Raw genomic sequence first — 23519 nt, 5'->3', positions numbered from 1 at the left:
CATGAATTAAACGTGCATGCATACTTAGGCCCAGCTTGCACTCTCCCCCTTTATACAATCAAGGATCCCATACCCAGGGAATGGTGCCACCCACATGGGCAGGCCTTCCACTAATAAGGTAGTCCGCACAGACATGACCCCAGGCCAAGCTAATCTAGACAGTCTCTCATCTGACACTCTCTTTCCCATGTGACTCTAGGTTATGTCTAGTTGACGTTCAAAACTAACCTTGAGGGGCTCAGTGCTTAAGAGCCCTTGTTTTTCCAGAAGATGAGGGTTCAGTTCCCAGCACCCACATGGCAGCCCACAGCTGTTTGTAACTCCAGTCCCAGGGGATCTGACCCCCTCTTCTGACCTCCCTTACCATCAGGCATGTAGTACACATGAATACATGCAGAAGAAACACTCATACATATAAATAGATCTTTTTAAAAAACTGGCCATTTTATTATTTCTATAATGAATAGTGATATATTATGACTGTAATAATCTTGTCTGAGTTATAATAGCTCACAAAAATCAGAAATCATTCCATTCCTCTAACTGAAATGCTTTTCTAGTTTGAGACATTCAGATCAAGATTAGTTTGTCCTAGGTTTCCAGAAACTACCAAGGGAAGAAGGCCAAAAATCTGACCTAAGAGCAAGGTTGTTGTATTTCACCCTCCTCTGTTGGGGGAAGTGATCAAAATAGTTAGAAATGCAGAGTCTCTGTGGGCTCCTGGAAGCTCACGCCCTGGGTGGGCCGTGTGAGAAAGGGAAAAGGACTCCCTGCCATCCCTCCCATCCTTCCCCTGGGGAGTTGGCAGCAATGGAAGAACAGCTGGGGAGTTCAAGAATGACCCCTAACCCTTGAGATGAAGGAAAAGACTGTGTGTGTGTGTGTGTGTGTGTGTGTGTGTGTGTGTGTGGTGACGAAGTGTCAGGAAAGCGTGGAGCCAGACTTATCCTCTTCTGCTTCCACACCTGAAGCTTCTGTCTGTCAGTCCCTGGTCACATCCTCTTCCCCTACCCGTCCAGGGCATGTTACAGGTGTTGCCTGCTCTACCAACCTACTCGGCAGAAACACAGAGCTGCCTGTATGGTCAGAACTGCAGGGAACCTGCTGTCACCCCTGCTGTCCGGCAGGAATATCCATTTATAAAATTTGCTTAACTCTTGACCTATAAATTTCATCCTGTTAATTTGCCAAAGGAAATGGAGCAACATGTGAGGGCTTAATTCAGTATGGGCCGAGGAGATAACTCGGGGGGGGGGGGGGGGGGGGGGGGGGGGGGGGGGGGGGGGGGGGGGGGGGGGGGGGGGGGGGGGAGTGCTTTTCACAGGCTCCTAACGACCTGAACTCGATTCCTGGATCCATGTAAAAGCTGAATTTTGTAGCATGCATCTGTAATCGTACATTCTATGTGAAATAAGAAAGGTGGACAAGAGAGTGGCACAGAAGTTCTAGGCCAACTAGCCTGGGGTATGCAGCCACAGTAGCAGCGAGAGAGACTCTGCCTCAAAGACAAGGTGGAATGTGAAGACCAACCCCTGAGAGTTGTCCTCTGACCTCCACATGCACACTGAGGCACATGCATGAACATACACCATCCCCACACACCACACACACTCTAAAGTAAAGCTATGAGATGCTTATAATGGACAAAATGTAAAACCACAAACATAGTTACCCATAAGTAAAGATAGTGCACAATAAATAAATCCATTGGAAACAGAATAAGTATCATGAGAGGCACACAGATGGCAGGGTCTAGCTGCTTGGGTATGGGGAACCAACTCTGTCCTCTTCTTATGTAAGAAAAGCTAGTTAAGACAGACATCCTTGACTCACTTACATCAAGTTTTCAAAAAAGATTTATTTAGATGTATGTATATGATGCTGTGTGTTTATGTATACTGCATGCATGTAGGTGCCCACAGAAAAAGGGTGTTGGATCCCCTGGAACTAGAGTTAAAGGCTGTTGTGAGACACCTGATGTATGTGCTGGGAACTGAACCAAGGTCCTTTGCCAGATCAATAAGCATTTTTGATATTGATCTTTCTCTCCAGCTCCTATTTGAAGCTTTTAATTCCTCTATTCATCTGCTAAGCATTTAAACAGTAAAGAGTTATTAGATGTCTTTTGTGGTCTCACTGCCTGGGGTTGCTTGAAAGAAAATGGTCCCCAAAGGGAGTGGCACTATTAGGTTATGTGGCCTTATTATAGTAGATATAGTCTTGTTGGAGGAAATGTGTCACTGTGGAGGTGGGCTTAGTAGTTTTATATATGCTCAAGGTACCACCCAGTGTCTCAGACTACTTCCTGTTGCCTACACACGATGTAGACACCTCTCCGCCACCATATACGCCTGCATGCCAGCATGTCCTACTGTAGTGATAATGAACTGAACCTCTGAACTGTAAGCCGCCACAGTAAAATGTTTATAAGAGTTGCCATAGCCATAGTGTCTCTTCACAGCAATAGAAACCATAATTAAGACACTACCCTTGATACATAAGAAACAGTTTTGGAAAAAATAAACACAGCTTCTGTCTTTGTGGAGATGCTGGTCTATGGGCAGGTAAGGACAAAGTCTGAGATGGATGAGGTTAGTGAAGGTGTTGGGACACTACAGGTAGAAAGACAGAGGTGTGGGAGGAGAGCTTTAGCTGGAGTTTTGGAAATGGCCTCCTGGAAAAGGCACCATGTAAGATGTAGGGTGGGGGCTGGAGTGAGGACTAGGACCTTAGCAGCTCTTACTGTGCTTAGAGCAGCCCCCAGCTGGGTTGCCAGAAGTCAGCATCAGGCCGTTCACAACCACCTGTGTAACTCCAGCTCCAGGTGATCTGACACCCTCTTCTGACCTCCATGGGCAACTGCACTCACACGCGTGCGCGCGCGCGCGCACACACACACACACACAAACAGACACAGACACACATGCGCCCGCGCACACACACACACATACGCACACCACCACCACCCTAATTTTTCAAACACCCTAAAAGAAGATGTGGAGGATCTTCACCAGAGGGGCAGAAGATTCCAGAGCCATGGAGTTAGAAATAATTTGTAGTATAGAGTGTTTGAGAAACTCCAAGAAATCAGACCAGAAAGAACAGAGAGAGAGGAATCAGAGAGAGGTGAGAGACTGCGGAGAGAGCCACACCTCTCTCTCAGAAAGAATGACCCTGAGGAAGCAGTGTCAGAGTGTGGGCCTGACTCCAAAGCCGTGAGAGGGCACTGGAAGCTGGTAAGATATGAGGCATAAATCTGTGGAGTGAGGGAGGCTGCCAGGACACGAGTAAACAGGGCAAGAGTTATGACTGTCTTGGAGTGAAGCGGTGACAGTGTCTTGGCTCAGGATCATGGTAAAAAAAAACAGGACAAGGAAAGGAATCAGTTCCCAAACCATATCCCGGTTACCAACAGACTCCCAAAGTAGCTATTGGGGAAAGAGTTGTTATTGTTTTTGCTATTGATATGATTTGGCTCTGGGAATTGTGGGAAATCCCACAGGGACATCTCTAGCCTAACACACAGACCATTAGATGCAGAGATGGAAACCTTAACTTCTCTGATCACCTCCTTGCAGACTTGAGAGAAAAGGGGTTTTGTTTGGGGTGTGATATGCACCGCTCAGTTTGTTACCCTCTGGCCCCAAACAATGTCCCTCCTACCATGTGTTAGCAGGAGGGGGAGGGGAGGCAAGAAGGACTCTCATAAACTAGCGATTGTCCTGCAGGGCCGTGGGCAGCAGAGCTATGGCAGGAATTAGGGGATGAGGAAGAGAGGGGTGTGGAATCAAAGGAAGACTCTGAGAGTCCGCATCCAAGGGGCTGCAACTGTGAAAACTCTGCTTTGTTCCCAGGACATAGTTGACGGTGAGGGGAGAGAACGCGAAGTTGACACTCTGAGTTACTCTGTCCCTGGGGATCCAGAGGCGCTGGGGACCAAGAAGGAGGACCCCCAGGAGGCAGAAACCATAGAGAATATCAACTCCATTATGAGCTTCTTCAAGACCCTTGTAAGTAGACATCTCTGGTTTGCTTCCTTAATGTCATTGTCCCCGTGTCTAATTCTAGAAATCAGGGATGCTTGAATGTTGTAGTATCAAAATTAGCATCAGGGCAATGTAAATGTTCCTTCTCAGGACACTGTGCTGGCCTGGCCTTCAGTGACAAAGCTTTAGGACAGGAAGTCATAATAACAATGGGGGGGGGTGTCTTAACTGTGGGACATGAGCTGCGGTGCTATATAGAATCCAGCAGTAGCCGGTCCCAAATGTGTTTGAGTTGTATGCCAGTATCAGTCTGACTTCACCAGGTAAAATGAAGAAAAAAAAAATCAACAGGATGTATCACAGGTACTGTGTCTCAACTAGTGATCAGAGAATCGAGGGGACACCTGATGGCCTTCGGGGAGATGATTTTTGAATGAGATTGAACCCTTGGTGGATGTGTAAGATCTAATACATTTCAGAATGAAATATTGGTTTTTGTAAACTGTTTATTACCTAGAGCTGCTCGTGTCTCCCCTGGGTCAAGGGTGTTTTTGTTTCTCAGTTTTTGGTGAGAGTTGTCTCTCTGAGCTCTGTCAGCCTCTAGAGCGGAGTCCTAACATTTGTGTTTCTCCCACTTTCCAGGTTTCGCCTAACAAAACGGAAACCAGAAGGGACCCAGAAGACACGGTAGGTGTCCTGACATGCACGTATGTCTGACTTGATGCAAAGAATTGGGTTTAAGATTTGCATATGTGTCTTGGGTGATGTACATATCATGAATATTCTATGATGCGCATATATGAATCTACATAGAAACTTAACGGTGCTGTATTTGGTTTAGCTTAAGATTGTGGTTCTGTTTGTTTGGATTCTGCAGTGCTCAGCATTAGATCCAGGGCCTCTTGCCTGGAAGGCAATCCCTCTACCTTAGCTACAGTCCTCTGCCCTGGTTAACGGTATTTTAATAAACATTTCAGTGGAACGCTTGGAAGGTGATAGAGTAGCTCTGGCTAAAGAATGTCACCGTGCCCAGGCGCTAAATATACAGCGGATACAAATTAATAATAACTACACCATCAATATCTATTTTTTTCATTGTGTGTAGAAAATGAAGCAATTGTTTTGTTTCGTTTTGTTCTGTTTTGTTTTTTAAAGACTTCCTCTGAAGTAGAAGGCAGAAGCTGCAGCTCTGGGCGTGTTAATATGTTTTCTATTTTCATATCATTTGAAAAGCAGATATCTTCTGCACAGCAATGTTGAATTAAAATAGCTGCCACGGGACACCTGCCCGGTGAAAGGCTAGGTAGGGTGTGGACCCTGCTGAGCCTGGAGGTTTACAGGCTGGAAGTGGAGACAATTCTTCCCCAAGTAAACTTGGGGTGAAGTAGCCACCGTCTTACAGATGTTTTTCCTTCCATGTGACCGGGCAGACAGCCTGTAATGGAACACATGGTTTAAATTTCATGGAACCCGTGAGACAGTTTAAGCTGGAGAGAGATAAGTGTCCGCTGGAAGAGTTTCGGCGGGGATGGGGGACAATAGATGGCTCACCCAGACCCATTCATCTGCCGCTGTAGCAGCGGTGGGGAGTCCCCTTTATTTCATCCCAGAGAGCTTGTGTTTGAGCTCCAGGTCACTGATGTAGGGGCCATGTGATCCTCACCTCGTCTCCACATCCGTAAAACTGGCCCAGAGTTGAGGGAAGGGGCTGCCGTGCCTTGCAAACTGTAAAGCTCTGTTTGAATGTAGTCACCCTTATTTCTACAAACACGTAGTGGACCAATCGATTCCTCTAGAAATTTCTCCTCCCATTGAAAAACGGATTTCTTAAAATGACTTGTTTGCTACAAGGCAGCTAAGGTCAAATTCAATGAATGGTTGGGTCGAGATGTTCATTTCTGTGCTTTTCAGTCTCAGCATACTGGGCTGTCAACAGTCGAGAGTGTGGGTGTGTTGGGTGGCTTCCCAAATGACCCGATTCGCTCTTTCTATTCAGCTGGCCCATGTACCAAAACCCATCCACAGTGCGGATGTGGTCCCCACTGGGCATACCTTGTTGATAAAATCTCATTGTTCCATCCAGTGGGCTGAGAAGTCCCTATTGGGAACCAGTATTTTAGATGAGGGATTATGAATACAGACTGTTTGGGATGCCCAGGAGCTGACGTGGCTTCTTCTATATTTGTCTTTGGGGCGTCTTTTTCTTCTGAAGTTCCCAAGGTGCTTTTGAAAAGTCTCCATCTCTGTCACACTTGACCCTGAATACTTTTTTTTTTTAATGTATCGTGTTCTGCCTGTATGTCTGCCCTGCCTGCCGGCCAGAAGAGAACACTAGATCTCATTACAGATGGTTGTGAGCCCTCATATGGTTGCTGGGAATTGAACTCAGGACCTCTGAAAGATCAACCAATGCTCTTAACCACTGAGCCATCTCTCCAGTCCCCAACCCTGAGTCTTTTTTTATATATACCTTCATTTCCTTACTTTTATGTGTTTGTTTTATGTTTATGGGTGCTTTGTCTACATGTATGTAAAAGCACCATATGTGTGCAGTGCCCATGGAAGTCAGACGAGGTCATCTGATCCTCTGGAACATGAGTAAGTGCTAGGAACTGAACTCTGGCCCTCTAGAAGAGCTGACAGTGCTCTTAACTGCTGAGCCACCTCTCTAGCCCCTAGACGATTGCTACATGCATCATGCTACATGCCCTCCGTGCCTCATGACAACCCCACAGCATTTGTGACCTGAGCCAACAGTTGGTAGCGATTGGAGCTGAGTTATTTTGATTCCTGTCTCCTCCCATTTTGGCTCAGTGAATTGGTTCACCCCAGACACTTCCTTTGCCTGGGAAATCTGCCCAGGTAGAAGTCACTGGAACCGCTGTGAGTGATAGTCTTTCCGTGAAGGTTCCACTCCAGAGTCAAAGGAAATTGGTTTGAGGGTGGAAGTCATTTGGTGGTAACATTTAGCCATGGATTAAAATCAAGACACAGAACATCGCTTGTCAGCAGGTGGTTTATCATTTTCCTTTCCCAGGTGACAGCGGCATTTACATATTTAATGCTGATAGTCAAGATTGTAGCATTATGTTTTTGGATTTGGTTGTGTTTCATTTGATGTTTTAGGTCACATAGTCACAGCTTAAATGGCCTGTCACTGTCTTAAGAAAATAGGGACGAGGAGAGTTGTTTGGGTTGTATTGGAGTGGGATTCTGGGATGTGTTGATTTGGGTCATTTGCATAGGTGACTCTGTTAAAAACCAGTGTGTGAACATCCTGTTTAGTGGCTCATTCTTGAGAACTTTGAGAAGGTAAGTATTCCCAGGGTGCTTTGTGGTTGGGAGATTGAGTGACACACCAGTAGTTAATTGTCACAGTGTCTGAGTATACTCTGAAACAGAGAAGAGCAAGTGGGTTTGTGTAAAAGGAAACATCTAAGCTATGCCCGCTGTTGTCCAGAAGGCAACCAAGGCAGACAGTGTCTGCGATGGACACGCTGGCCAGAAGACATTGGAGATGCAGGCTAAGAGCAAGAAGAAACGCCTGGACAGCCCCAGGCTAGCACTGGCCTTTAGAAAGTTCTTTAGGCATAAGGTCTGTATCTCCTCCAACTAGGAGGATAAAGAACCCTGCTCTTCACCTCTGATGCTTAGGATCCAGTATTTACCAGCCCCAAGTCGGGGAATCCCGAGCCCTGGGTGACTGTGGTCATTGATGGGGATTTGGAGGCACTGAGGCCTGAACTTCAGGCATTTAAGTCCTGATAGCTATAAAATCTCAGATTGGTTCCTTCCAAGTGTAGAGCAGGGTTCTGAAATCCTCACCCACTTTTTCCCAAATGTCAGTCGTTGGCATACACCTTTACCACTTGACTTAAATGTACTATTAATCATTTGATATTTTTATACTAGAATTGACTGTTCCTATTTAAATGTGCCTTTCAAAAATGCCTTCACATTCCATCATACGTGGAAACCAGAATCATTTTTCCTAACAGGGAAATGACCGTGTATGTGGCTAATTAAAAGTAAAGTCCTTGCTTATTTCTGTAGAGTTTAGAATCCAGTGTCCTTCAGCCTTTTCTTAGGAAGGAATTGGCTGGTGGCGGAGACTGATAAAGCCCTCCCAGCACAGACGGACTTTTCCACAGAATGCTGTTAAATGACTCAAGAGTTAGAAAAGGAAAAGAATGCTATTTGAGTTTTGTTTCGTATCCTGATTGTAAAGTTGTAGTATGCCACCTACTCCTTGGAAAATTCTCTTCTAACCTCAGAATAACAATACTATCTTGCTGTCATCTGCCTCCCCGGTTCCCTCTGTTGACTGAGTTCATCCTGCGCCCACATAGATGCCAAGCAGAAGAAAGCAGTGAGGATTGGCAGAGCCAATCACACTGGGTAACATGAGCTCAGCTTTGGAGACAGACTCTTCACGCATGAAGGAAAACCAGTGCACACCTGAAACCACCAATTCCAGGGATCTCTGAGTTGGGTCAAATACTTGGAATGTCCTTTTTAGTTATTAACCATTGTCCTCCAAATTTAGCGAGCCTGTTTAAAAAAGAAAGTTCCCAGCTCCATTCTCTAGTCCTAGGATTGTGTGTACAAATGGAAGCTCCCACAGCACACTCAAGTAGCAGCTGCAAATCACATGAGGTCACCTTCAGTTTCCAAGAAGGCTCATTTTGCTCTGTAAAGAGAGGATTATAGATACTGCAGTAAGAAGGAAAGGAAAGGAAAGGAAGAAGAAGGAAGGTGGTCTCGGGGGACTGGAGAGGTGGCTCAGTGGTTGTGAGCACCTGCGGCTCTTGCAGAGGACCTGAGTTCAGTTCCCAGCACTGATGTGGGAGAGCTCACAGGTGCCTGCAGCCCCAGCTCCAGGGGATCCAACACCCTCTTCTGATCTTGGAAGGCACTGCACTCACATGTGCTTGCACACACACACACACATTTTATAAAATAATTTTTTGAAAAGTGGTACAGGCAGGTGAACACAGTGTATGCCTATAACCCCAGAACCTAAAAAGCAGAGTCAGAAGGGTTAACCCAAGTTTGAAATATCCTGAACTATTTATCAAGTTCTGGGATAGGCAGGGGTTCACAAGGCCCAGGCTCCAAAAAGACCAATAAATACATAAATAATAAGTGTATGGCCACTTGGGTCTATGAAGCACAGTTTGGTAACAGCTAAGGAGACATACCATAGACCTTTATGCAAAGGAATTGGGTTTAACTCCCACTTTGGGAATTGCATGAGGAGGGGGTGTCCTTGAATGAAGGGTGTGACTCCCTGCACACCGTGTCTGTCCTTCTTTATGATATTCATTTCATGTGTCACCTCTGTAGCGGTTCCGCCCACCATGATGGCCCGGCCGAGGTCCGTGTCACTTCCCTAACCATGGAACCATCCTTTCGCCATTGCTGTGTCTGATAGCAGCTCGGCTCTGGGTGGGGATGGATCTTTACTGTCTCCTACAGAGCCCAGAGGAAGGATATTAGGTTATCTAGTGGTAGGAGAATATCATTTGGGGGGGGGGGGACTTTCTCTGGGAACTGAGGTGAGTCGGCAGGGGAGGAAAGTGCAAATGAGGCTTTGCTGGAGTCTGTCCCAGAAGTCCGGGTGGATGGAACTAGCCATGGTGGGATTTGGTCCCTCCTCCTCTCTCGCTCTGTCTCCACCCCCTCTCAGTTTAGGGGTAGACAGCTCTCAGGCCCAAATTTCCTTATCTGAAAAGGTAAACTTTGGAAAGACGGCCTTAAGATTCTGATCATCTACAGTGTCATGGTGTACACCTGTAATCCCAGGACTCTGGAGGCTGGGCCAGAACTACTGTCGGAGGCCTCTTCAAACAAACCAGCAACCATACAGACTCCATAACCAAAACTATTTTAAAATCCTAAATACATGTTTTTAATATTTTAGTCTAAATCCCATTTTTATTGTCTAGTTTTTTGGTTTTTTTTTGTTGTTGTTGTTGTTTGTTTTTTTCCTTTTGGGCAGAAATCATTGTCTGGGAGTTTAAAGGGATTGTGTCATTAAGTTCAGAGAGGAAAAGTCATAAAATGAAGATGCTTACGCTAATGAAGTCAGGTTGGAAGAGCCTGATGTTTAAACTTTAAGGTCCATATTCACGCTTGCCTAGACATATTTGGGGCTCACAAGTCTTTATCCGGTGGCTCGGGGAAGGCAGAGAGTAGAAGCTAACAGGAACTCACTGAATAAGTAAATGATGTTCTGAAGTAAGTGGGTTGGTGCACACCTGTGTGCAAGAGAGGGCGTGGGTAGAGTGGGTAGAAGCAGGATGATCAGGAGTTCAAGGACAACCTTGGCTGCAAAGGGAGCTGAGGCCAGCCTGGGCTACATAAGGCCCTTTGGGGGATGGGGAAAGAGAAAAAATAGGGGGGAAAGAAAAGAGGAAAGAAAGGAATGTGGCGGGTGGGGGGGAGAGGTAAGAAACATCAGATACCCTGGATCTGGACTTCAGCACAGCCTGTTGTTGGGGGGAGGTGAGAAGGGGTGGGAGGGAAAAACAGGAAGGAAGCGGGGAGCAGAAAGAGGTTATGTGTGGAGTGTGGCGGTTGCATCTGAAGTATGGGAATGAGGTCTGTAGATCTCTATCACTTTACAGCCTCCGCTCTGCCTTCTCCAAAGTGGGATGTGGGAGAAAAGTTTCAGAACTCCTATGACCGTCATATTTATCACCACCCTTCCTTAATCTCCAGTTTGGCTTGGTAAAGTAATCGTGCTCATAAAATAAACAGGAGTCGTTGTGTACGATTGTATGTGCATGTTCAGGATAGTTCCATGGATGGGAGCCTGGCCAAAACTACTTGAAAACAAAGGGCCTTGATAAAAAACAAACAAACAAAATCCCTCTTTTTCTCTGTCTTCTTTCCTTTTTTCTTCCCTTCCTTCCTTTCTTCTTTTTTACATTGGTTGTGCTTGTGTGTGTGTGTTTGTGTGCACACATGTACGTATAGACACACGTGAGCCACAACACACATGTGCAGGTCACAGAACAACTTGCAGGAAGAAATTCTCTCCTTCCACTATGTGGGTTTCAGGGATTGAACTCAGGTCATCAGGCTTGAAGCAAGTTCCTTTACCCGCTGAGCCAAGAGAGAGCCCAGAACTCCACCTTCTAATAACACACCCCAAACCTACCCACACTAAGTTACTTACATGAACATCACTACTAACAAGTCTCCCCCTTTATCTTTCTCAAAAGGAAAATTATATAAACACAAAGCTATATTCACAGTAAATATTTGCATAAAACAGAAAATTAGAAAGGAAAAAAAATTAACATCAAGCATGACCCCAGCCCCTTGCTTATTTTAACAGAGAAACTTTTACTTTTGAAACGGTGAAATTACTTTGAATTTTTCACTTTTCTTTTTGCAAACAAAACCTTATAGGATACTGAAAATACACCCACTACTTCAGCCAGTCTCTCGTCAGAGAAAGCCAATTTCACACCCCAGGAGACCCAAGGGGCGACCAAGAGTTCAAAAGGCTGCAGCCCACCAAGTCACGTGCCACCTGCCACAGCCAGCGACACAATAAAAGAAGGTGGCAAGGAGAAGTCGGGGCCCACCTCACTGCCTCTGGGAAAGCTCTTTTGGAAGAAGGTGAGTCTGGTCGTGAGGCCTTTGCTGGGTCCTGGGGACAGAGATGACTCAGGAATGATCTCCAGTGGGCCGGTGGATGCTGATGATTCTGAGGTTATTGTCCTGCTTCGTGATTAGTTTGCCATTGCGTGATGACGTCCTAATGCACGCCTGGGCAGAATGAAATGCTGGCCGTGCTCTCTATACACGGGTGCTCTGTGGAGGGAAAAGGCTGTGAACAAGTAAGAGTTGTTCTTTGGATGACTAGGTTAATGACAGAGGGCTGTAGAGTGTATGACTGTATTGTCCCTCTGCAGAGGTCGATAACCCTAAGCTTTCTCTGCACACACCCTCTCTGGGGAGAGGACCTCCTCCTCTTTGTCTTCACCTCTCCACGTCCAGATGCAGCTCTGGTGAGCTGATTCTTCATCCCTAGCTTAGAAAATAAGGGTGTCCACCAGATCGCCAGCAGTGGGGCGTGGCCTGTGGTCTACAACAAAGGTGGCCAAGGTGCAGCATGCACAGGAATCGAGGCTGGGCTGAGGTGGTCGAGAGTGAGGCTTCCCTTGTCAGGACAGAGCAAACCCCACTGGATGCATGCTCAGCACGCTGACCTGGTTTAAATTCCTCTAAAACAAGCTGGATTCACACAGCTGGAAGTACGATCTCAGCGGCTTCCTCCAAACCCCTGCCATGTGGCACGCGGCACAGAACAGCGGCACACGCCTCGCCAGTCACACGCTCTTGCTGAGATTCCAGCTGGACCTCTGAGCCGCTTTCTGGTCTATTTCTTGTTGTACAGAAAGTTTTTCTTCTAGATTTTTTTCCAGGGCACTGTTTCTAATCATTCAGGACGCACTGGAACTTGTCAACTGATACTATTTTAATCCTCTTCCTGCCTACATACTAATTTAGAACTCTTTGCCAGCAGTATAATATAGGGAACAATTTCCAAATGATTTATGTGCACATATTAGTGGCACAGGAAAAGACTTCAGTGACCCATATTTGAATATTCACATTTAAGAATGACCATATATTCTTATGTGTATGAGACTTACATGTATTATGTATACATATTTATAATCTGTATAGCTGTATACCATATAAACAAATACACATGATAGTTATACATATATAACATATGTATATATGTGATATATATATATATCACAGGCAGGCTTGGTGGTACATGTCTTTAATTCAGCCGTTCATGAGGCAGAGGCAAGAGGATCTCTATGATTTCGAGGCCAGCCTGGTCTACACAGCGATTTCCAGGGCAGCAGGATAAATAGAGAGACCTGGTCTCAAAAACAAACAAACAAAAACAAACCAGAACTGTACATATCTTCAAAGCTTATTGACACATTCAACTTGAGGTCAACGCAGACTTTTGCAGGCTAGGGAGATGGCTCAGTGGTTCAGGGCAAGAACTGTTCTTGTGAAGCAGCTGGGTCCAGTTGCAGTGCCCACACTAGGGGGCTCACAACTGCCTGAAACTCCAATTCCAGGGAATCTGATACCTCTAGCTTCTGTGGGCATGTGCGCGTGCGCGCGCGCACACACACACGCACACACAAATAAATTTTTTGTTTTGTTTTGATTTTTCAAGACAGGGTTTCTCTATAACTTTGGAGCTTGTCCTGGAACTGGCTCTTATAGACCAGGCTGGCCTCGAACTCATAGAGATCCGCCTACCTCTGCCTCCCGAGTCCTGGGATTAAAGGCGCATGCCACCACCCCCGCTGGCTAAATAAAAGTTTTTTGAAAGTAGATTTATTGCTGAAGGTGAGGCCAAGTGCGCTGAGTTTAGAAAGGAATCCAGTGAAAAGGGAACACGCTCCATAAAAAGTGGTCCTGGTGTGATGGCGAATTTGATTTCTCCAAGAAGCACACACCAAACAGAAGTGATGTGTGAGTGTTTGGGGCAGGGGGATTCCTGTGAATGGCAGAAGGCTGGAAATCAGTGCCGAGGCCACAGTGAGAGGTTGTTGTAGGCTGTGTCGGCGGAGACAGAGAGAGAGGAGGAGGAGGAGGAGGAAGGCAAGAAGAGGTTGGCTTGTAGGTGGTGCTGGCAGAAGCAGAGGGATATTGCTACAGCACAAGATTGCTCATGGTGAGAGCCCACACGGCACAGGAGACCATGACCCAGGACCCCTCCATGTTCTGCCAGCGACAGAGTCCTCAGGGAAAGCACAGTACTGAAGGGGTGACAGGTGGACCTGGTCCCCACAGTAAGCCTGCCGCACCTCCAAGACGTCTCATGCTGAAGCCATCTGGGCTCTTGGACTTGCTGTCAGGCTTTTCTTTCTCCGTGTGGGGACCTTCCAGAGAGCTGGAGATGAAATGAAAAGTCCAGGATCTGTGGAAAGGGTCTGCCATCTGTGATGTCCCGTGACATGTGACATCTGAGCGCTCAGACCAGCTATCCCATGGTCAAAATGGGCCATCTCTGATCTTAATAAAGGAAAAGTCTCTTTCAAGAGTTGTCCACATTCTTTGAAGATGGAGCTGACATGGGTAAGTTACACTCTATGCAGCTCTTTATGTTTTTATTAGGTCTCTGAGAATCCCGTGTGATGTGTTTGGTCATGTCATCTGGCCCCAGCTCATCCCAGATTCGCTCCCTCCCCTTGCCACCCAACAGTATGTCCTCCTCTCTTTTTTTTTTTTTTTTTTTTTTTTGTGCAGCCCATTTATTCTCACGTGGGTGCCTTCCACCAGAGTGTGGCCGGTTTACCAGGAGCTGCTCTTGTAGAGAAAACCGACTCTCACTCTCCCAGTATCTGTCGGTTGCCCACAGCAACCTGGTTAGGGGTGGGACTTCCTGTCCATGCTGGAATTTGCTCTGGCTTGTAGCTGCTTGCTCTTAGCAACAGACAAATCTTCAATGGGATCCCACCAGTGTTTTCACCAGAGTGCTTACTGTGGTTAACAGGGCCAGGCTGTTCTTTAGATTAGCCAATTAAGAGCCAAGTGCTCCTGGAGGAGACGCTGTGATTCTGTTTTTGAGGTCTGAATGATTTTCTCCTACTAGACATTCCCTGACTATCAAAAAGAGATTGAAAAACTGAAAAACACCCACACTTTATTACAAATTATTAATAAAAAGAGGTCGTTTTATTATAGGTTAAGTGTGTTCCGTGCAATCTTTGGGACGGACTTATGCTAGTAAGATTACTAGCTGCTGATCTGAAATTCAGTTTTAGTGGGGCATTAAATCACTAGGCTATTCCTTTTTGGGAAGCCTGTGGAGTCTGGTCTCAGTCCTGTCTATTCCGTTTTCAGTCGGACAGTCTTGAGCCTCTCCTTCAAAACACTGCACACTCTTCATTTGCTCCCAAGTGAGCCTCTTTCTCCGCCACTCGGCCCAGGTTTCCTCTTGCCTCTGCAATGCGCTCACGGAACGCATTGCCAAACTGAGCAGTCAAGCCTTCTCTGCCGTCTTCCCATGTTACCTGACACATCTGCTCATTGGCTGTGGAAGGCACCAAACTGCAGTCTGGTCCTCCCCGTCTCCTGCCATAGACTTCTGCTAAGGATAGAGAAGAGGGGAGAGGGCTGCCTGAGGCTCTCATCTGCCCTGTGTACCGAGCTGGGAAACCAGGCCAGGGGCAAATGCAGATGAAACACAAGATCTAGACTGCGTTCGTCATGGGCAATGCCATGTTCCAGAGAAGAGCAGAGACACATTCCACCCCTCCATAGAAAGACAGGCTTTTGTGTAACAACGAAGTTGGCGATGGTGAAACCAATGCTTAGACTTTGACAAATGGATGCAGATAAGGGAAGTGCTTAACAACCTGCTGGGCAGCCCCAGCGGTGTGGGTTGTTACCACAGTTTTGGTCTTCATCAGAAGTGGTTTTGTTTATTTTGAGCTCTGTAACTGCTTCTCGTGTGTTTGAATACAGTGGAGAAATGCAAACCATCTCTAGAATCTGGTCTCAGTCTTGTTTACTTTATTTGTTTATCAGTAAGAGGAGTGCGATGACGTCAGAGCACACTCATCAAACTCACCAGCTGCGTGGAGTTCATTAATGCAATCGATCAATGGGCAGTAAAGACCTCAAGGAACTGGCACAACAAGCTGAGGGTTGATCTGACCTAGAACTGTGTTAGACAAAAGTCAGCGTGCCCCTTGGCTACAGAGAATGAGCCATTAAGATTTTAAGGGAGCTTCACGTCACACCCGGCCTACCCCCGTTCCAGCTGTGGAGCCAGTGTAATTGAAGCAGTGTTTACAATGTCTCTTTGTTACTGGAGTTTGTAGGGTCAGAGCCTGGGCCCTGGTGACTCTTAAAAGCTAGGCTCAGCCACTCTTCCTCAATCGATCAATAGTGAAAAGGGGTATTTAATATGGCCACATTTGGAAAAGGAACAAATAAGAGTCCCACTGACCTCCGACTCTATCTTTGGAACCCTGGCTACATAAAGAGCATAAGGTATGCATAGCTGGGCTGTGTTGGTCAAGATGCGGTCCTGTCCATCATTGACTCCTCACTATGGAAATGGTTTACGTATGCTGCATCAGTCCCCATTGGCAGCCATGCCCCGCCCCCACTTGACCTGTCTGTGAGGCTCTAGGAAGCTAAGGCAGGTGATTGTCAATTGTTCCGGGCTTCTCTATCTCTCTAGGATCACCTGAACCAGAGAGCTGTCACCAAAGTCATTGAGAGGGAGACCCAGGTCACTCGCTCCGCCTGTCCCAGCTCTTGGACCCCAGCATGGTTTATCTGACACTTGTGGTGTACCAGGGAGGAAGTTGCCTACCTGACTCGGCTCTGGGGGGAAGGGGTGAAATTCAAAGTCACTTCTTGGACTCCTGAGTGCATCATTTAATACGGTTTATCCTCAGCACCCACGAAGACTCTGCCCTCCATAGAACACAGGTGATTTAAGGGCAGCTGAGCTAGTCTGAGTTGAGGCGTTCTCCTAGATAAAATCCCCTCTTCCCAGACAGTGCCTAGGCTTTTGTCAAGTTGACGAACCCTGAAGCATGATTAATAAACACCCGGAGACAGAAATTGGGGTTCAGCCTGTAGGTCAGGAAAGCAAAACAGCCAGTCACTTTCTCTTACCTCTGCCTCAGTCCGAAATGGCGATCCTGCCTCCAGGAATCTCAGAATGAGACTGTGCCTGAGAGCTGTCTCCTTCTGTTTTATAATCCTCTCTAGTGCTGGGATTAAAGGCGTACACCACTACTACCTGGTTTCTATGGCAAGCTAATGTGGCTACGGGGATTAAAGGTGTGTGTCATTGTGGGTACTGGGATTAAAGGTGTGTGTTACTGCTGCCTGGTCTGTGAAGGCTGGCCAGTGGGGCTGTTTTACTTTTCTGATCCTCAGGCAAATTTTATTAAAAATGCATATGAAAAGCCGCAACAGAACCCCAACTTGCACACACCCCAGGAAAGCAGCAGCCCTTGTAAACTGTTCTGAGGGCGGCATCATTTCCTCATCAACAGAAGCTTTCAGGAATGTTGGGGTGCTGCTGATATGAAAATTAGATGAGCAGAAACAGACCGTCCGATCTTAGCTAGGAAGATAGTAAGCTCGCTGTCACCAAACAAGGGACTTAACTTTCAGAACAGTATCCTCTGCTCTCGAGGATTTAACCTGAGCAAGTGTCTTGGCCTCTCTGTGTCATGTCCTATACTATTAATGGTAGTCACATGCTTGTTTGAGACATGTTAAAGGAGATAAGGCCTGGCAGGCTCCTGAGAGATGCAGAAGCAAACGTCCCTTCTCCTCCCTGTTACTAAGCAGGATTAAAATGTGTATAGGGAAAAAGACATAGAAGGTCTGTGTGTGTCCTGGTATCATTTGCAGAGGATTTTGTTTCTGGGAAGTTCTCAAGGTGGTCTGTGTCCATAAACACCCACACGCCAAGGTTTAAGAATCGCTAAAGGAAAGATATCAAGATAGCATAGCATCGGCCTTTGGAAAACATGGGATACCCCCTCTTGTTTGGGACCGGACTCTAGAGCCAGGTGACCCCAGGGGGTAAAACAGTGTCTGGATTAGTGTGGAACCCAGGCCCTGGCCTTCCATGGACTCTTCCGTCCAGGTTGAACTTGAGCAGAACGGAGTCGGCCCAGACTGAGGGCCAGTGTAGGGAGCAGCCCCCAGTGCTGACCAAGGACTGCAATCAGATAAGGCTGGGGATCCTCTTATGAGATGGGGGTGCCTGCTTTCTCCGTAGAGACACGGGGTGCATTTCTCTGGTTCTCTTCTAGAATTTCTCCGGGAAAATACCTGTGTTTGCCTAACAGCAGCTGTGCGTTGATGCGCTACTATTTCCCCCATGGGCTAGGAACGTAGCTTAGTTAGTAGGGTGTTTGTCCAGCTTGCAGGAAGCCCTGGGTCTGCTCCCGGGCGCCACATGAGTGAGTAGTGCGCGTGCCAGGTGCACACTGGGAATCACAGTCCTGGGAAAGTGGACACAGGGGGGAAAAATTTAAAAAAATAAATAAATAAAAAAGAAAGTGGACACAGGAGTCATCTATGACTATAGAGTAAATCCAAAGCTAGCTGGAAATTCATGATATTCAGCAATAATAATAATAATAATAATAATAACTTTTGTTATATACTAATTTTACTATTGTCATATAATATTATATAGTTGTTATTACTGTTCTGTTTTTATTGGCTACGAGAAAATGTAAAGGCAATGTTCTTTCCCGCAGCCAGCACCCTGACTTTGTGTTTTCTGTGACAACCATTCCTATTCCACACATACTCTACTTGTGACTGTTTCTATTCTTGGTTCGCTGCATTTTGAAATACAGAACTTGAATTATCTTACTCTACTGTTTGCCTTTGTGGAAGCCTCCTTCAAACTCTTGCTTGAACAAGGCCCACCCACATTAGCAATTTAGTATCTGAGGACTACCCTTCTGGGCTGGTCAACCAGATAGCCCTTTGATTTCACGTGACTTATTTTGGTAACATCTTGACTCTTGTTTTTGTTTTTATCTTCCTCTAGTCAGTTAAAGAGGATTCGCTTTCCACAGGTGCAGAGGAGAATGTAAGTGACTTGGTGCCCTCTTAAATCATTCCACTGTCATCTTCGGGGCATCGGGCCATCGGGTGTTCAGCTCGGGGATCCCTTGTTTTGCATGTCCTGTGTTATGCATCCACTGTAGACTCTGTAGACTCGTTCATCCCTTCCCATGATCACGGACCAAGGTGGGGGGCCAACGCTGAATCGATTCTTTACCATTCCCATTGCATCTCTGTAAAAGTAGATCCAAAACCAGAGCATTCCCTTATCTTGTCATCCTTTAGGGGCTGAACGAGTCTACTACACATAGTAATGGCTTTGCACATCCTTAAGGGATGGGGCTGCATCTTCTGCTTCATTCTGCCTTGATTGCCCCTTCACCTTTGTTTCCATGGTTATCAGATTCTCACTAACTTTGAGTGGTACTCAGGTCCAGCCATTTGTATCAGCCATGAGAATGTCTTACGGCAATAATCCAGACTGGTGTCTCCACAGAGAGCTGATCATAGAGGTCTGCACCTGGTAGAATGATAGCCAAATATTTCTGCATTTCTGGCCTTTAATCTTCTAGATATAGTCAAAAATCTTAAAACAGTTTACTCATGTCCAAAGGGATGGTGTTATATGAGATATCTCTCTCTCTCTCTCTCTCTCTCTCTCTCTCTCTCTCTCTCTCTCTCTCTCCATACACACACACACACAATGTATCTTGTGAAAATCTCCTCCTGAGAGATTAATAAATTGGAGTTTGATAGCTTCAGGACTAAGACAGCAGCTCTCAATGCTGAAAGCAGTACTGACTTTGGACATTTATGTGATTGGAATAAGTGAATGCGTAGCTTCTTAGGATGACAAAAGGATGTGATCACTTTGCCAAAACAAAATGTGCTTGGACCCTCTGGGGTCTCCCGTTCACCATGAACTGTACCATGAACAGTGTGTATGCTTTCATTTTTCTTTAGTTACGGAAACAAATGGATGTTGGAAATCCATTTTTCCATAAAATGTTAGTCATGATAAGGGGTGAACACTGGAATGGCTGTATATGAGTCCTTGTGTGTATTTTTTTTTTATTTTCATCGGCATATATTCATTTTACATGGTATTCAACTACATAAGGACATTTTCATACAAGTATATGTCATACTTTGATATTGCTACCCCCATACTCCTGTCCCTCCTCTTTCTTCCCATCCCCTGTCCCGTTAGTTCCCATTGTTCCTCTAGGTGTGCTGTTACTCTTATTAGGAGAAACATCTTGACAGTCTGTGGGTTTTGTTCTTTATTGTTCCCTCTGTTCCTTCGTGCATTCTTCCGTCCATTCCTTCACTCTTTCTCTCTAGCCTTTCTTCTTTTATTTCTTGACTTAAAGTTAATAGCGCAGAAAAGCTCAGGGCTCTCTTGATTCTAGAAAGTTCTTGTGAATTTACCCAATGTTTTCTAAGAATCTTCTCTCTTGTCAACCTGAAAAGCTTAAATCAGCTTGGAGATTCTGAATTCCCTAAAGAATTTTTTTTTGTAGGGGGGGGATAAACAGTGTTTCCATTTATCCTAGGATCCCTGTATTCCCTGCAGCTCAGGGGTCAAAATCTGGAGTTGATCTGAACCGGCCAGGTACATTTCACTTTGACCATATGCCTCAAACAGGAATATGGCTGAATTAATAGACACATTCCTAGTTTTAAAAAGAACACAAAGCTAGCAGGGGTGTAAAGGAAAGTAAGACATCTTTAATGAAATAAAGAAACGGTTTATATATTGCTTTTTTTTTCTTTCTTACGTTTCCAATTTAAGGCTCCACATTTGCCATCTAGCTTCCCGTCACTTGGCGAGAGTGAGCATAAACAGCTATGACCCAGGCACCATTATCTCCAGGTCACAATTTACCCCAACTTCAGTTTGCTTGTCTGTTCCATGGGGGTGCCGACGGAGCCAGTTTGTGGCTCTGGTGACAATTAAGTGATAAGATAATTCAGGCATCAGTAAACTGCGGTTCACAGACCAAATTCAGCCCCCTATCTACTTTTGATCTGGTCCACGAGTCAAAAGTGGTTTCTGTATTTTTAAATGGCTGAAAAGAATGGAAGAAAAATAATATCGTGACATATGGAAATCGTGTAAATTTGAATGTCAGTGTTGACAAAGTTTTGTTAGAATTCGGTCACATGCCCCTCTTTGCATTGTCTCTGGATGCTTTGCCTAGTGGACCAAGACAGGTAACACCCTTGGCAGGGAAAGCTGGGTGCCCCCAGTAGCCACTGCTGGTGAGTGGCAGGGGGCATAGTGAGTGCTGGTCCTGCTCTCAGTGTGGCAGTTCCCCGGGAGATTATGCTTTTCCAGCTAACGGGGCATCCAGGGGGAGTGCAGGAGCATGCAGAGCAGTTCTTTTCATCGTCCCAGGAGAAGCAGCAGCATTAGTCGAGGCAGGGCCCAGTACTCCAAACCCTCGCTGCAGGGCCCAGTACTCCAAACCCTCGCTGCAGGGCCCAGTACTCCAAACCCTCGCTGCAGGGCCCAGTACTCCAAACCCTTGCTGCAGGGCCCAGTACTCCAAACCCTTGCTGCAGGGCCCAGTACTCCAAACCCTTGCTGCAGGGCCCAGTACTCTAAACCCTGGCCCAAAAAAGAAAAGAAAGTTGAAAAAAAAAATCTGCCTTGACTATAGCAGTTACGGACTAGCTCAGGTGTAACACAAAAATGTTTTGGCCTTGCTTGATTAAATTGCTAGAAATGATGAAGCTAATCTTCCCTACTAACAATGTGTAAAATCAGTGCTACAGATACTTCTCAGTAAGGGAAGAAAAATACCAAAAAAAAAAAAAAAAAAAACCCGAAAAACAAAAAACCGCACCCAAGGTCATAGATAAGAAGAGCCTTGTACAACAGGTGTGCAAAGAAGTAGTAACTGATATAACCATCTCTGAATGGACCCGGAGGCCGTTGGATGCTCAGGGTCATTGGTAGGCTGAAGGACTTGCATCTCTTGCCTGATTATGACTGATCTGTCTTAGTCACTGTTCTACTGCTGTGACACAACACCATGGCCAAGGCGACTTACGAAAGAAAGCGTTGACTGTGGGCTAGTCTATCCTTTCAGCGGATTAGGACATGACCATCATGGTGGGAAGCGTGGCAGCAGGCAGGCAGGCATGATGGCGGAGCAGTAGCTAAGCGCCCACATCCGATCCACAAGCTCGCAGAGAAACACAGAGAGAGCTAGCTAGAATGGGGTGCCTCAAAGCCCACCCCCAGTGAAACACCTCCTCCAATAAGGCCATGCCTCCTAATCCTTCTCAAGTAATTTTACCAACTGGGGGCTAAGCATTCAAACATCTGAGCCTCTGGGGCCATTCTCATTCAAACCAACACAGGCTCTCTACACAGGCTGGGTGTGATTTTTCTGGGGGCAGACCAAAGAGAATTACTAGAATAGAAAGGTAGAAGAGACTCACACCTTCATGGGAAAGCAACTTGCCAACACAACTCCTATCTGTCTGTCTGTCTACCTGTCTCTGTCTGTCCAGTGATCAGCAATCATCTGTCTGTGAGCTCATTAAATTCATCCTGAATATTGCCCCTTGAAGACTTGCCTACACAGGAACTAGTCACAGGTTCAAACCCACAGCTACTCTGTGGTTGGGAGAACCAAGATTCCTTCTTAAAACATTTCTTGGGGGAATATTTAGGCGGGGGAGGGGGAGGGTTGTTTTGTTTTGTTTTACTTTCTTATTACCTGGCAAAACAATCCAGGCAGTGTGTGAGCCACCGGTAGAGACTGTAAGGCTTGAGGAAGTAGAGTCCACCTTACAAACCGTGCATCTCAATGAAGAAGAGGCCCAGCCCGAACCCACAGATGTAAAGGTTAAAGAAGAAAACAAACCCCGGAGGACCCCTCTGATGGCGTTTCTCAGACAGATGGTAAGCCACCTTCCATCCTCCATCCGTCTGTACAGGGCAGACCTGCAGCTCATCTTCTCGCAATTGGGGGTGGGTCCTACCCTGGTGTGAGCTGTGGTGAGACATGGGCGCTATGGATGGGCTCAGTGAGTAGGACCCTCACCCTCCTTAGGTTCTAAGGCCTGCTTCCTGCTACTGTTCTTTAACCTCAGCTAATTCCCTTTAGTAAAGTAAGAGACTTTTGGTTGTAAATGTTGACAGCAGTGTCCACCCAGAAGTAATTTCATTGCTGGCTTTGCCTTGTGTGTTTGATGTTTGCTTCAGTTGTTGGTCTATGATACAGCTTTCTCATTATGGCCTTGGGGTGAACGTTCCTTTTATTCAAATGAATTGCTTACATAATGAGCATAAGAATATGTAAAGGTGGGGCTGGAGCCGTGGCTTGCTGACTAAGAGCCCATGCTGCTCTTGTGGAGGACTGGGATTCTGTTCCCAGTGCCCACATCAAGTGACTCAAAGCGATCTATCTGTCACTCCAGCTCCAAGAGGTCCAGTGCCCTCTCTGGCCTCTTGCGGTACTGCACACATAGGGTGCACATACAAAACAAGCACACAAGCACATACACATTTTAAAAATAATAATAGCCAGGCATAGAGGTTTACACCTATAATCCTAACACTCAGGAGGCTGGAGTGGATTCCAAGTTCAAAACTGTGCTACACTATGAAACTCAGTCTGCAAAACAAAAAAGGCCAAAGCTATGGATTGAAGTCTATAAGTTCTGAAGGTAACACATGAGATATGAATAGCCTAGGCCATTCAAATGCACTAATGGTTGCCTGATATTCTTACAGTGAATCTGTATGGCTGCGTAGCTTGGTTGGTGAATTTGCCACTCTCCTAATCTGTGTGGGACAGAAAGAAAGGGCTGACACCTTTGGGTCCCTGTGACGACAAGGAAACTAAAGTCAGCCAGGTGACAGTGGCAAAGCCCGAGAGAAAGGTCATCGGTTTAACT

General features: G+C 46.1%; 1 protein-coding gene across 8 annotated transcripts in view; it reads left to right on the top strand.

Annotated features, from left to right (window-relative positions):
• The window catches only part of Bcas1 (brain enriched myelin associated protein 1), a 73574-nt gene that overhangs the window by 33008 nt on the left and 17047 nt on the right, over window positions 1-23519 (top strand). For 2 of the 8 annotated variants that reach the window (XM_050153039.1, XM_050153038.1), the window contains exons 5-10: window positions 3855-4010; window positions 4629-4673; window positions 7447-7581; window positions 11406-11618; window positions 18586-18627; window positions 22354-22521. In XM_050153039.1, coding sequence (XP_050008996.1) covers window positions 3855-4010; window positions 4629-4673; window positions 7447-7581; window positions 11406-11618; window positions 18586-18627; window positions 22354-22521 — 759 coding nt within the window. The remainder of the gene's footprint in view (window positions 1-3854; window positions 4011-4628; window positions 4674-7446; window positions 7582-11405; window positions 11619-18585; window positions 18628-22353; window positions 22522-23519) is intronic. The other 6 variants (XM_050153045.1, XM_050153040.1, XM_050153043.1 and 3 more) reach the window with 4 other exon arrangements.

Source organism: Alexandromys fortis, unplaced genomic scaffold, assembly GCF_014885135.2.
Source record: "Alexandromys fortis isolate MF-2015 unplaced genomic scaffold, M_Fortis_MF-2015_v1.1 scaffold_81, whole genome shotgun sequence".
NCBI classification, from domain to species: domain Eukaryota; kingdom Metazoa; phylum Chordata; class Mammalia; order Rodentia; family Cricetidae; genus Alexandromys; species Alexandromys fortis.
This window is presented reverse-complemented; position numbering and strand designations above follow the sequence as displayed.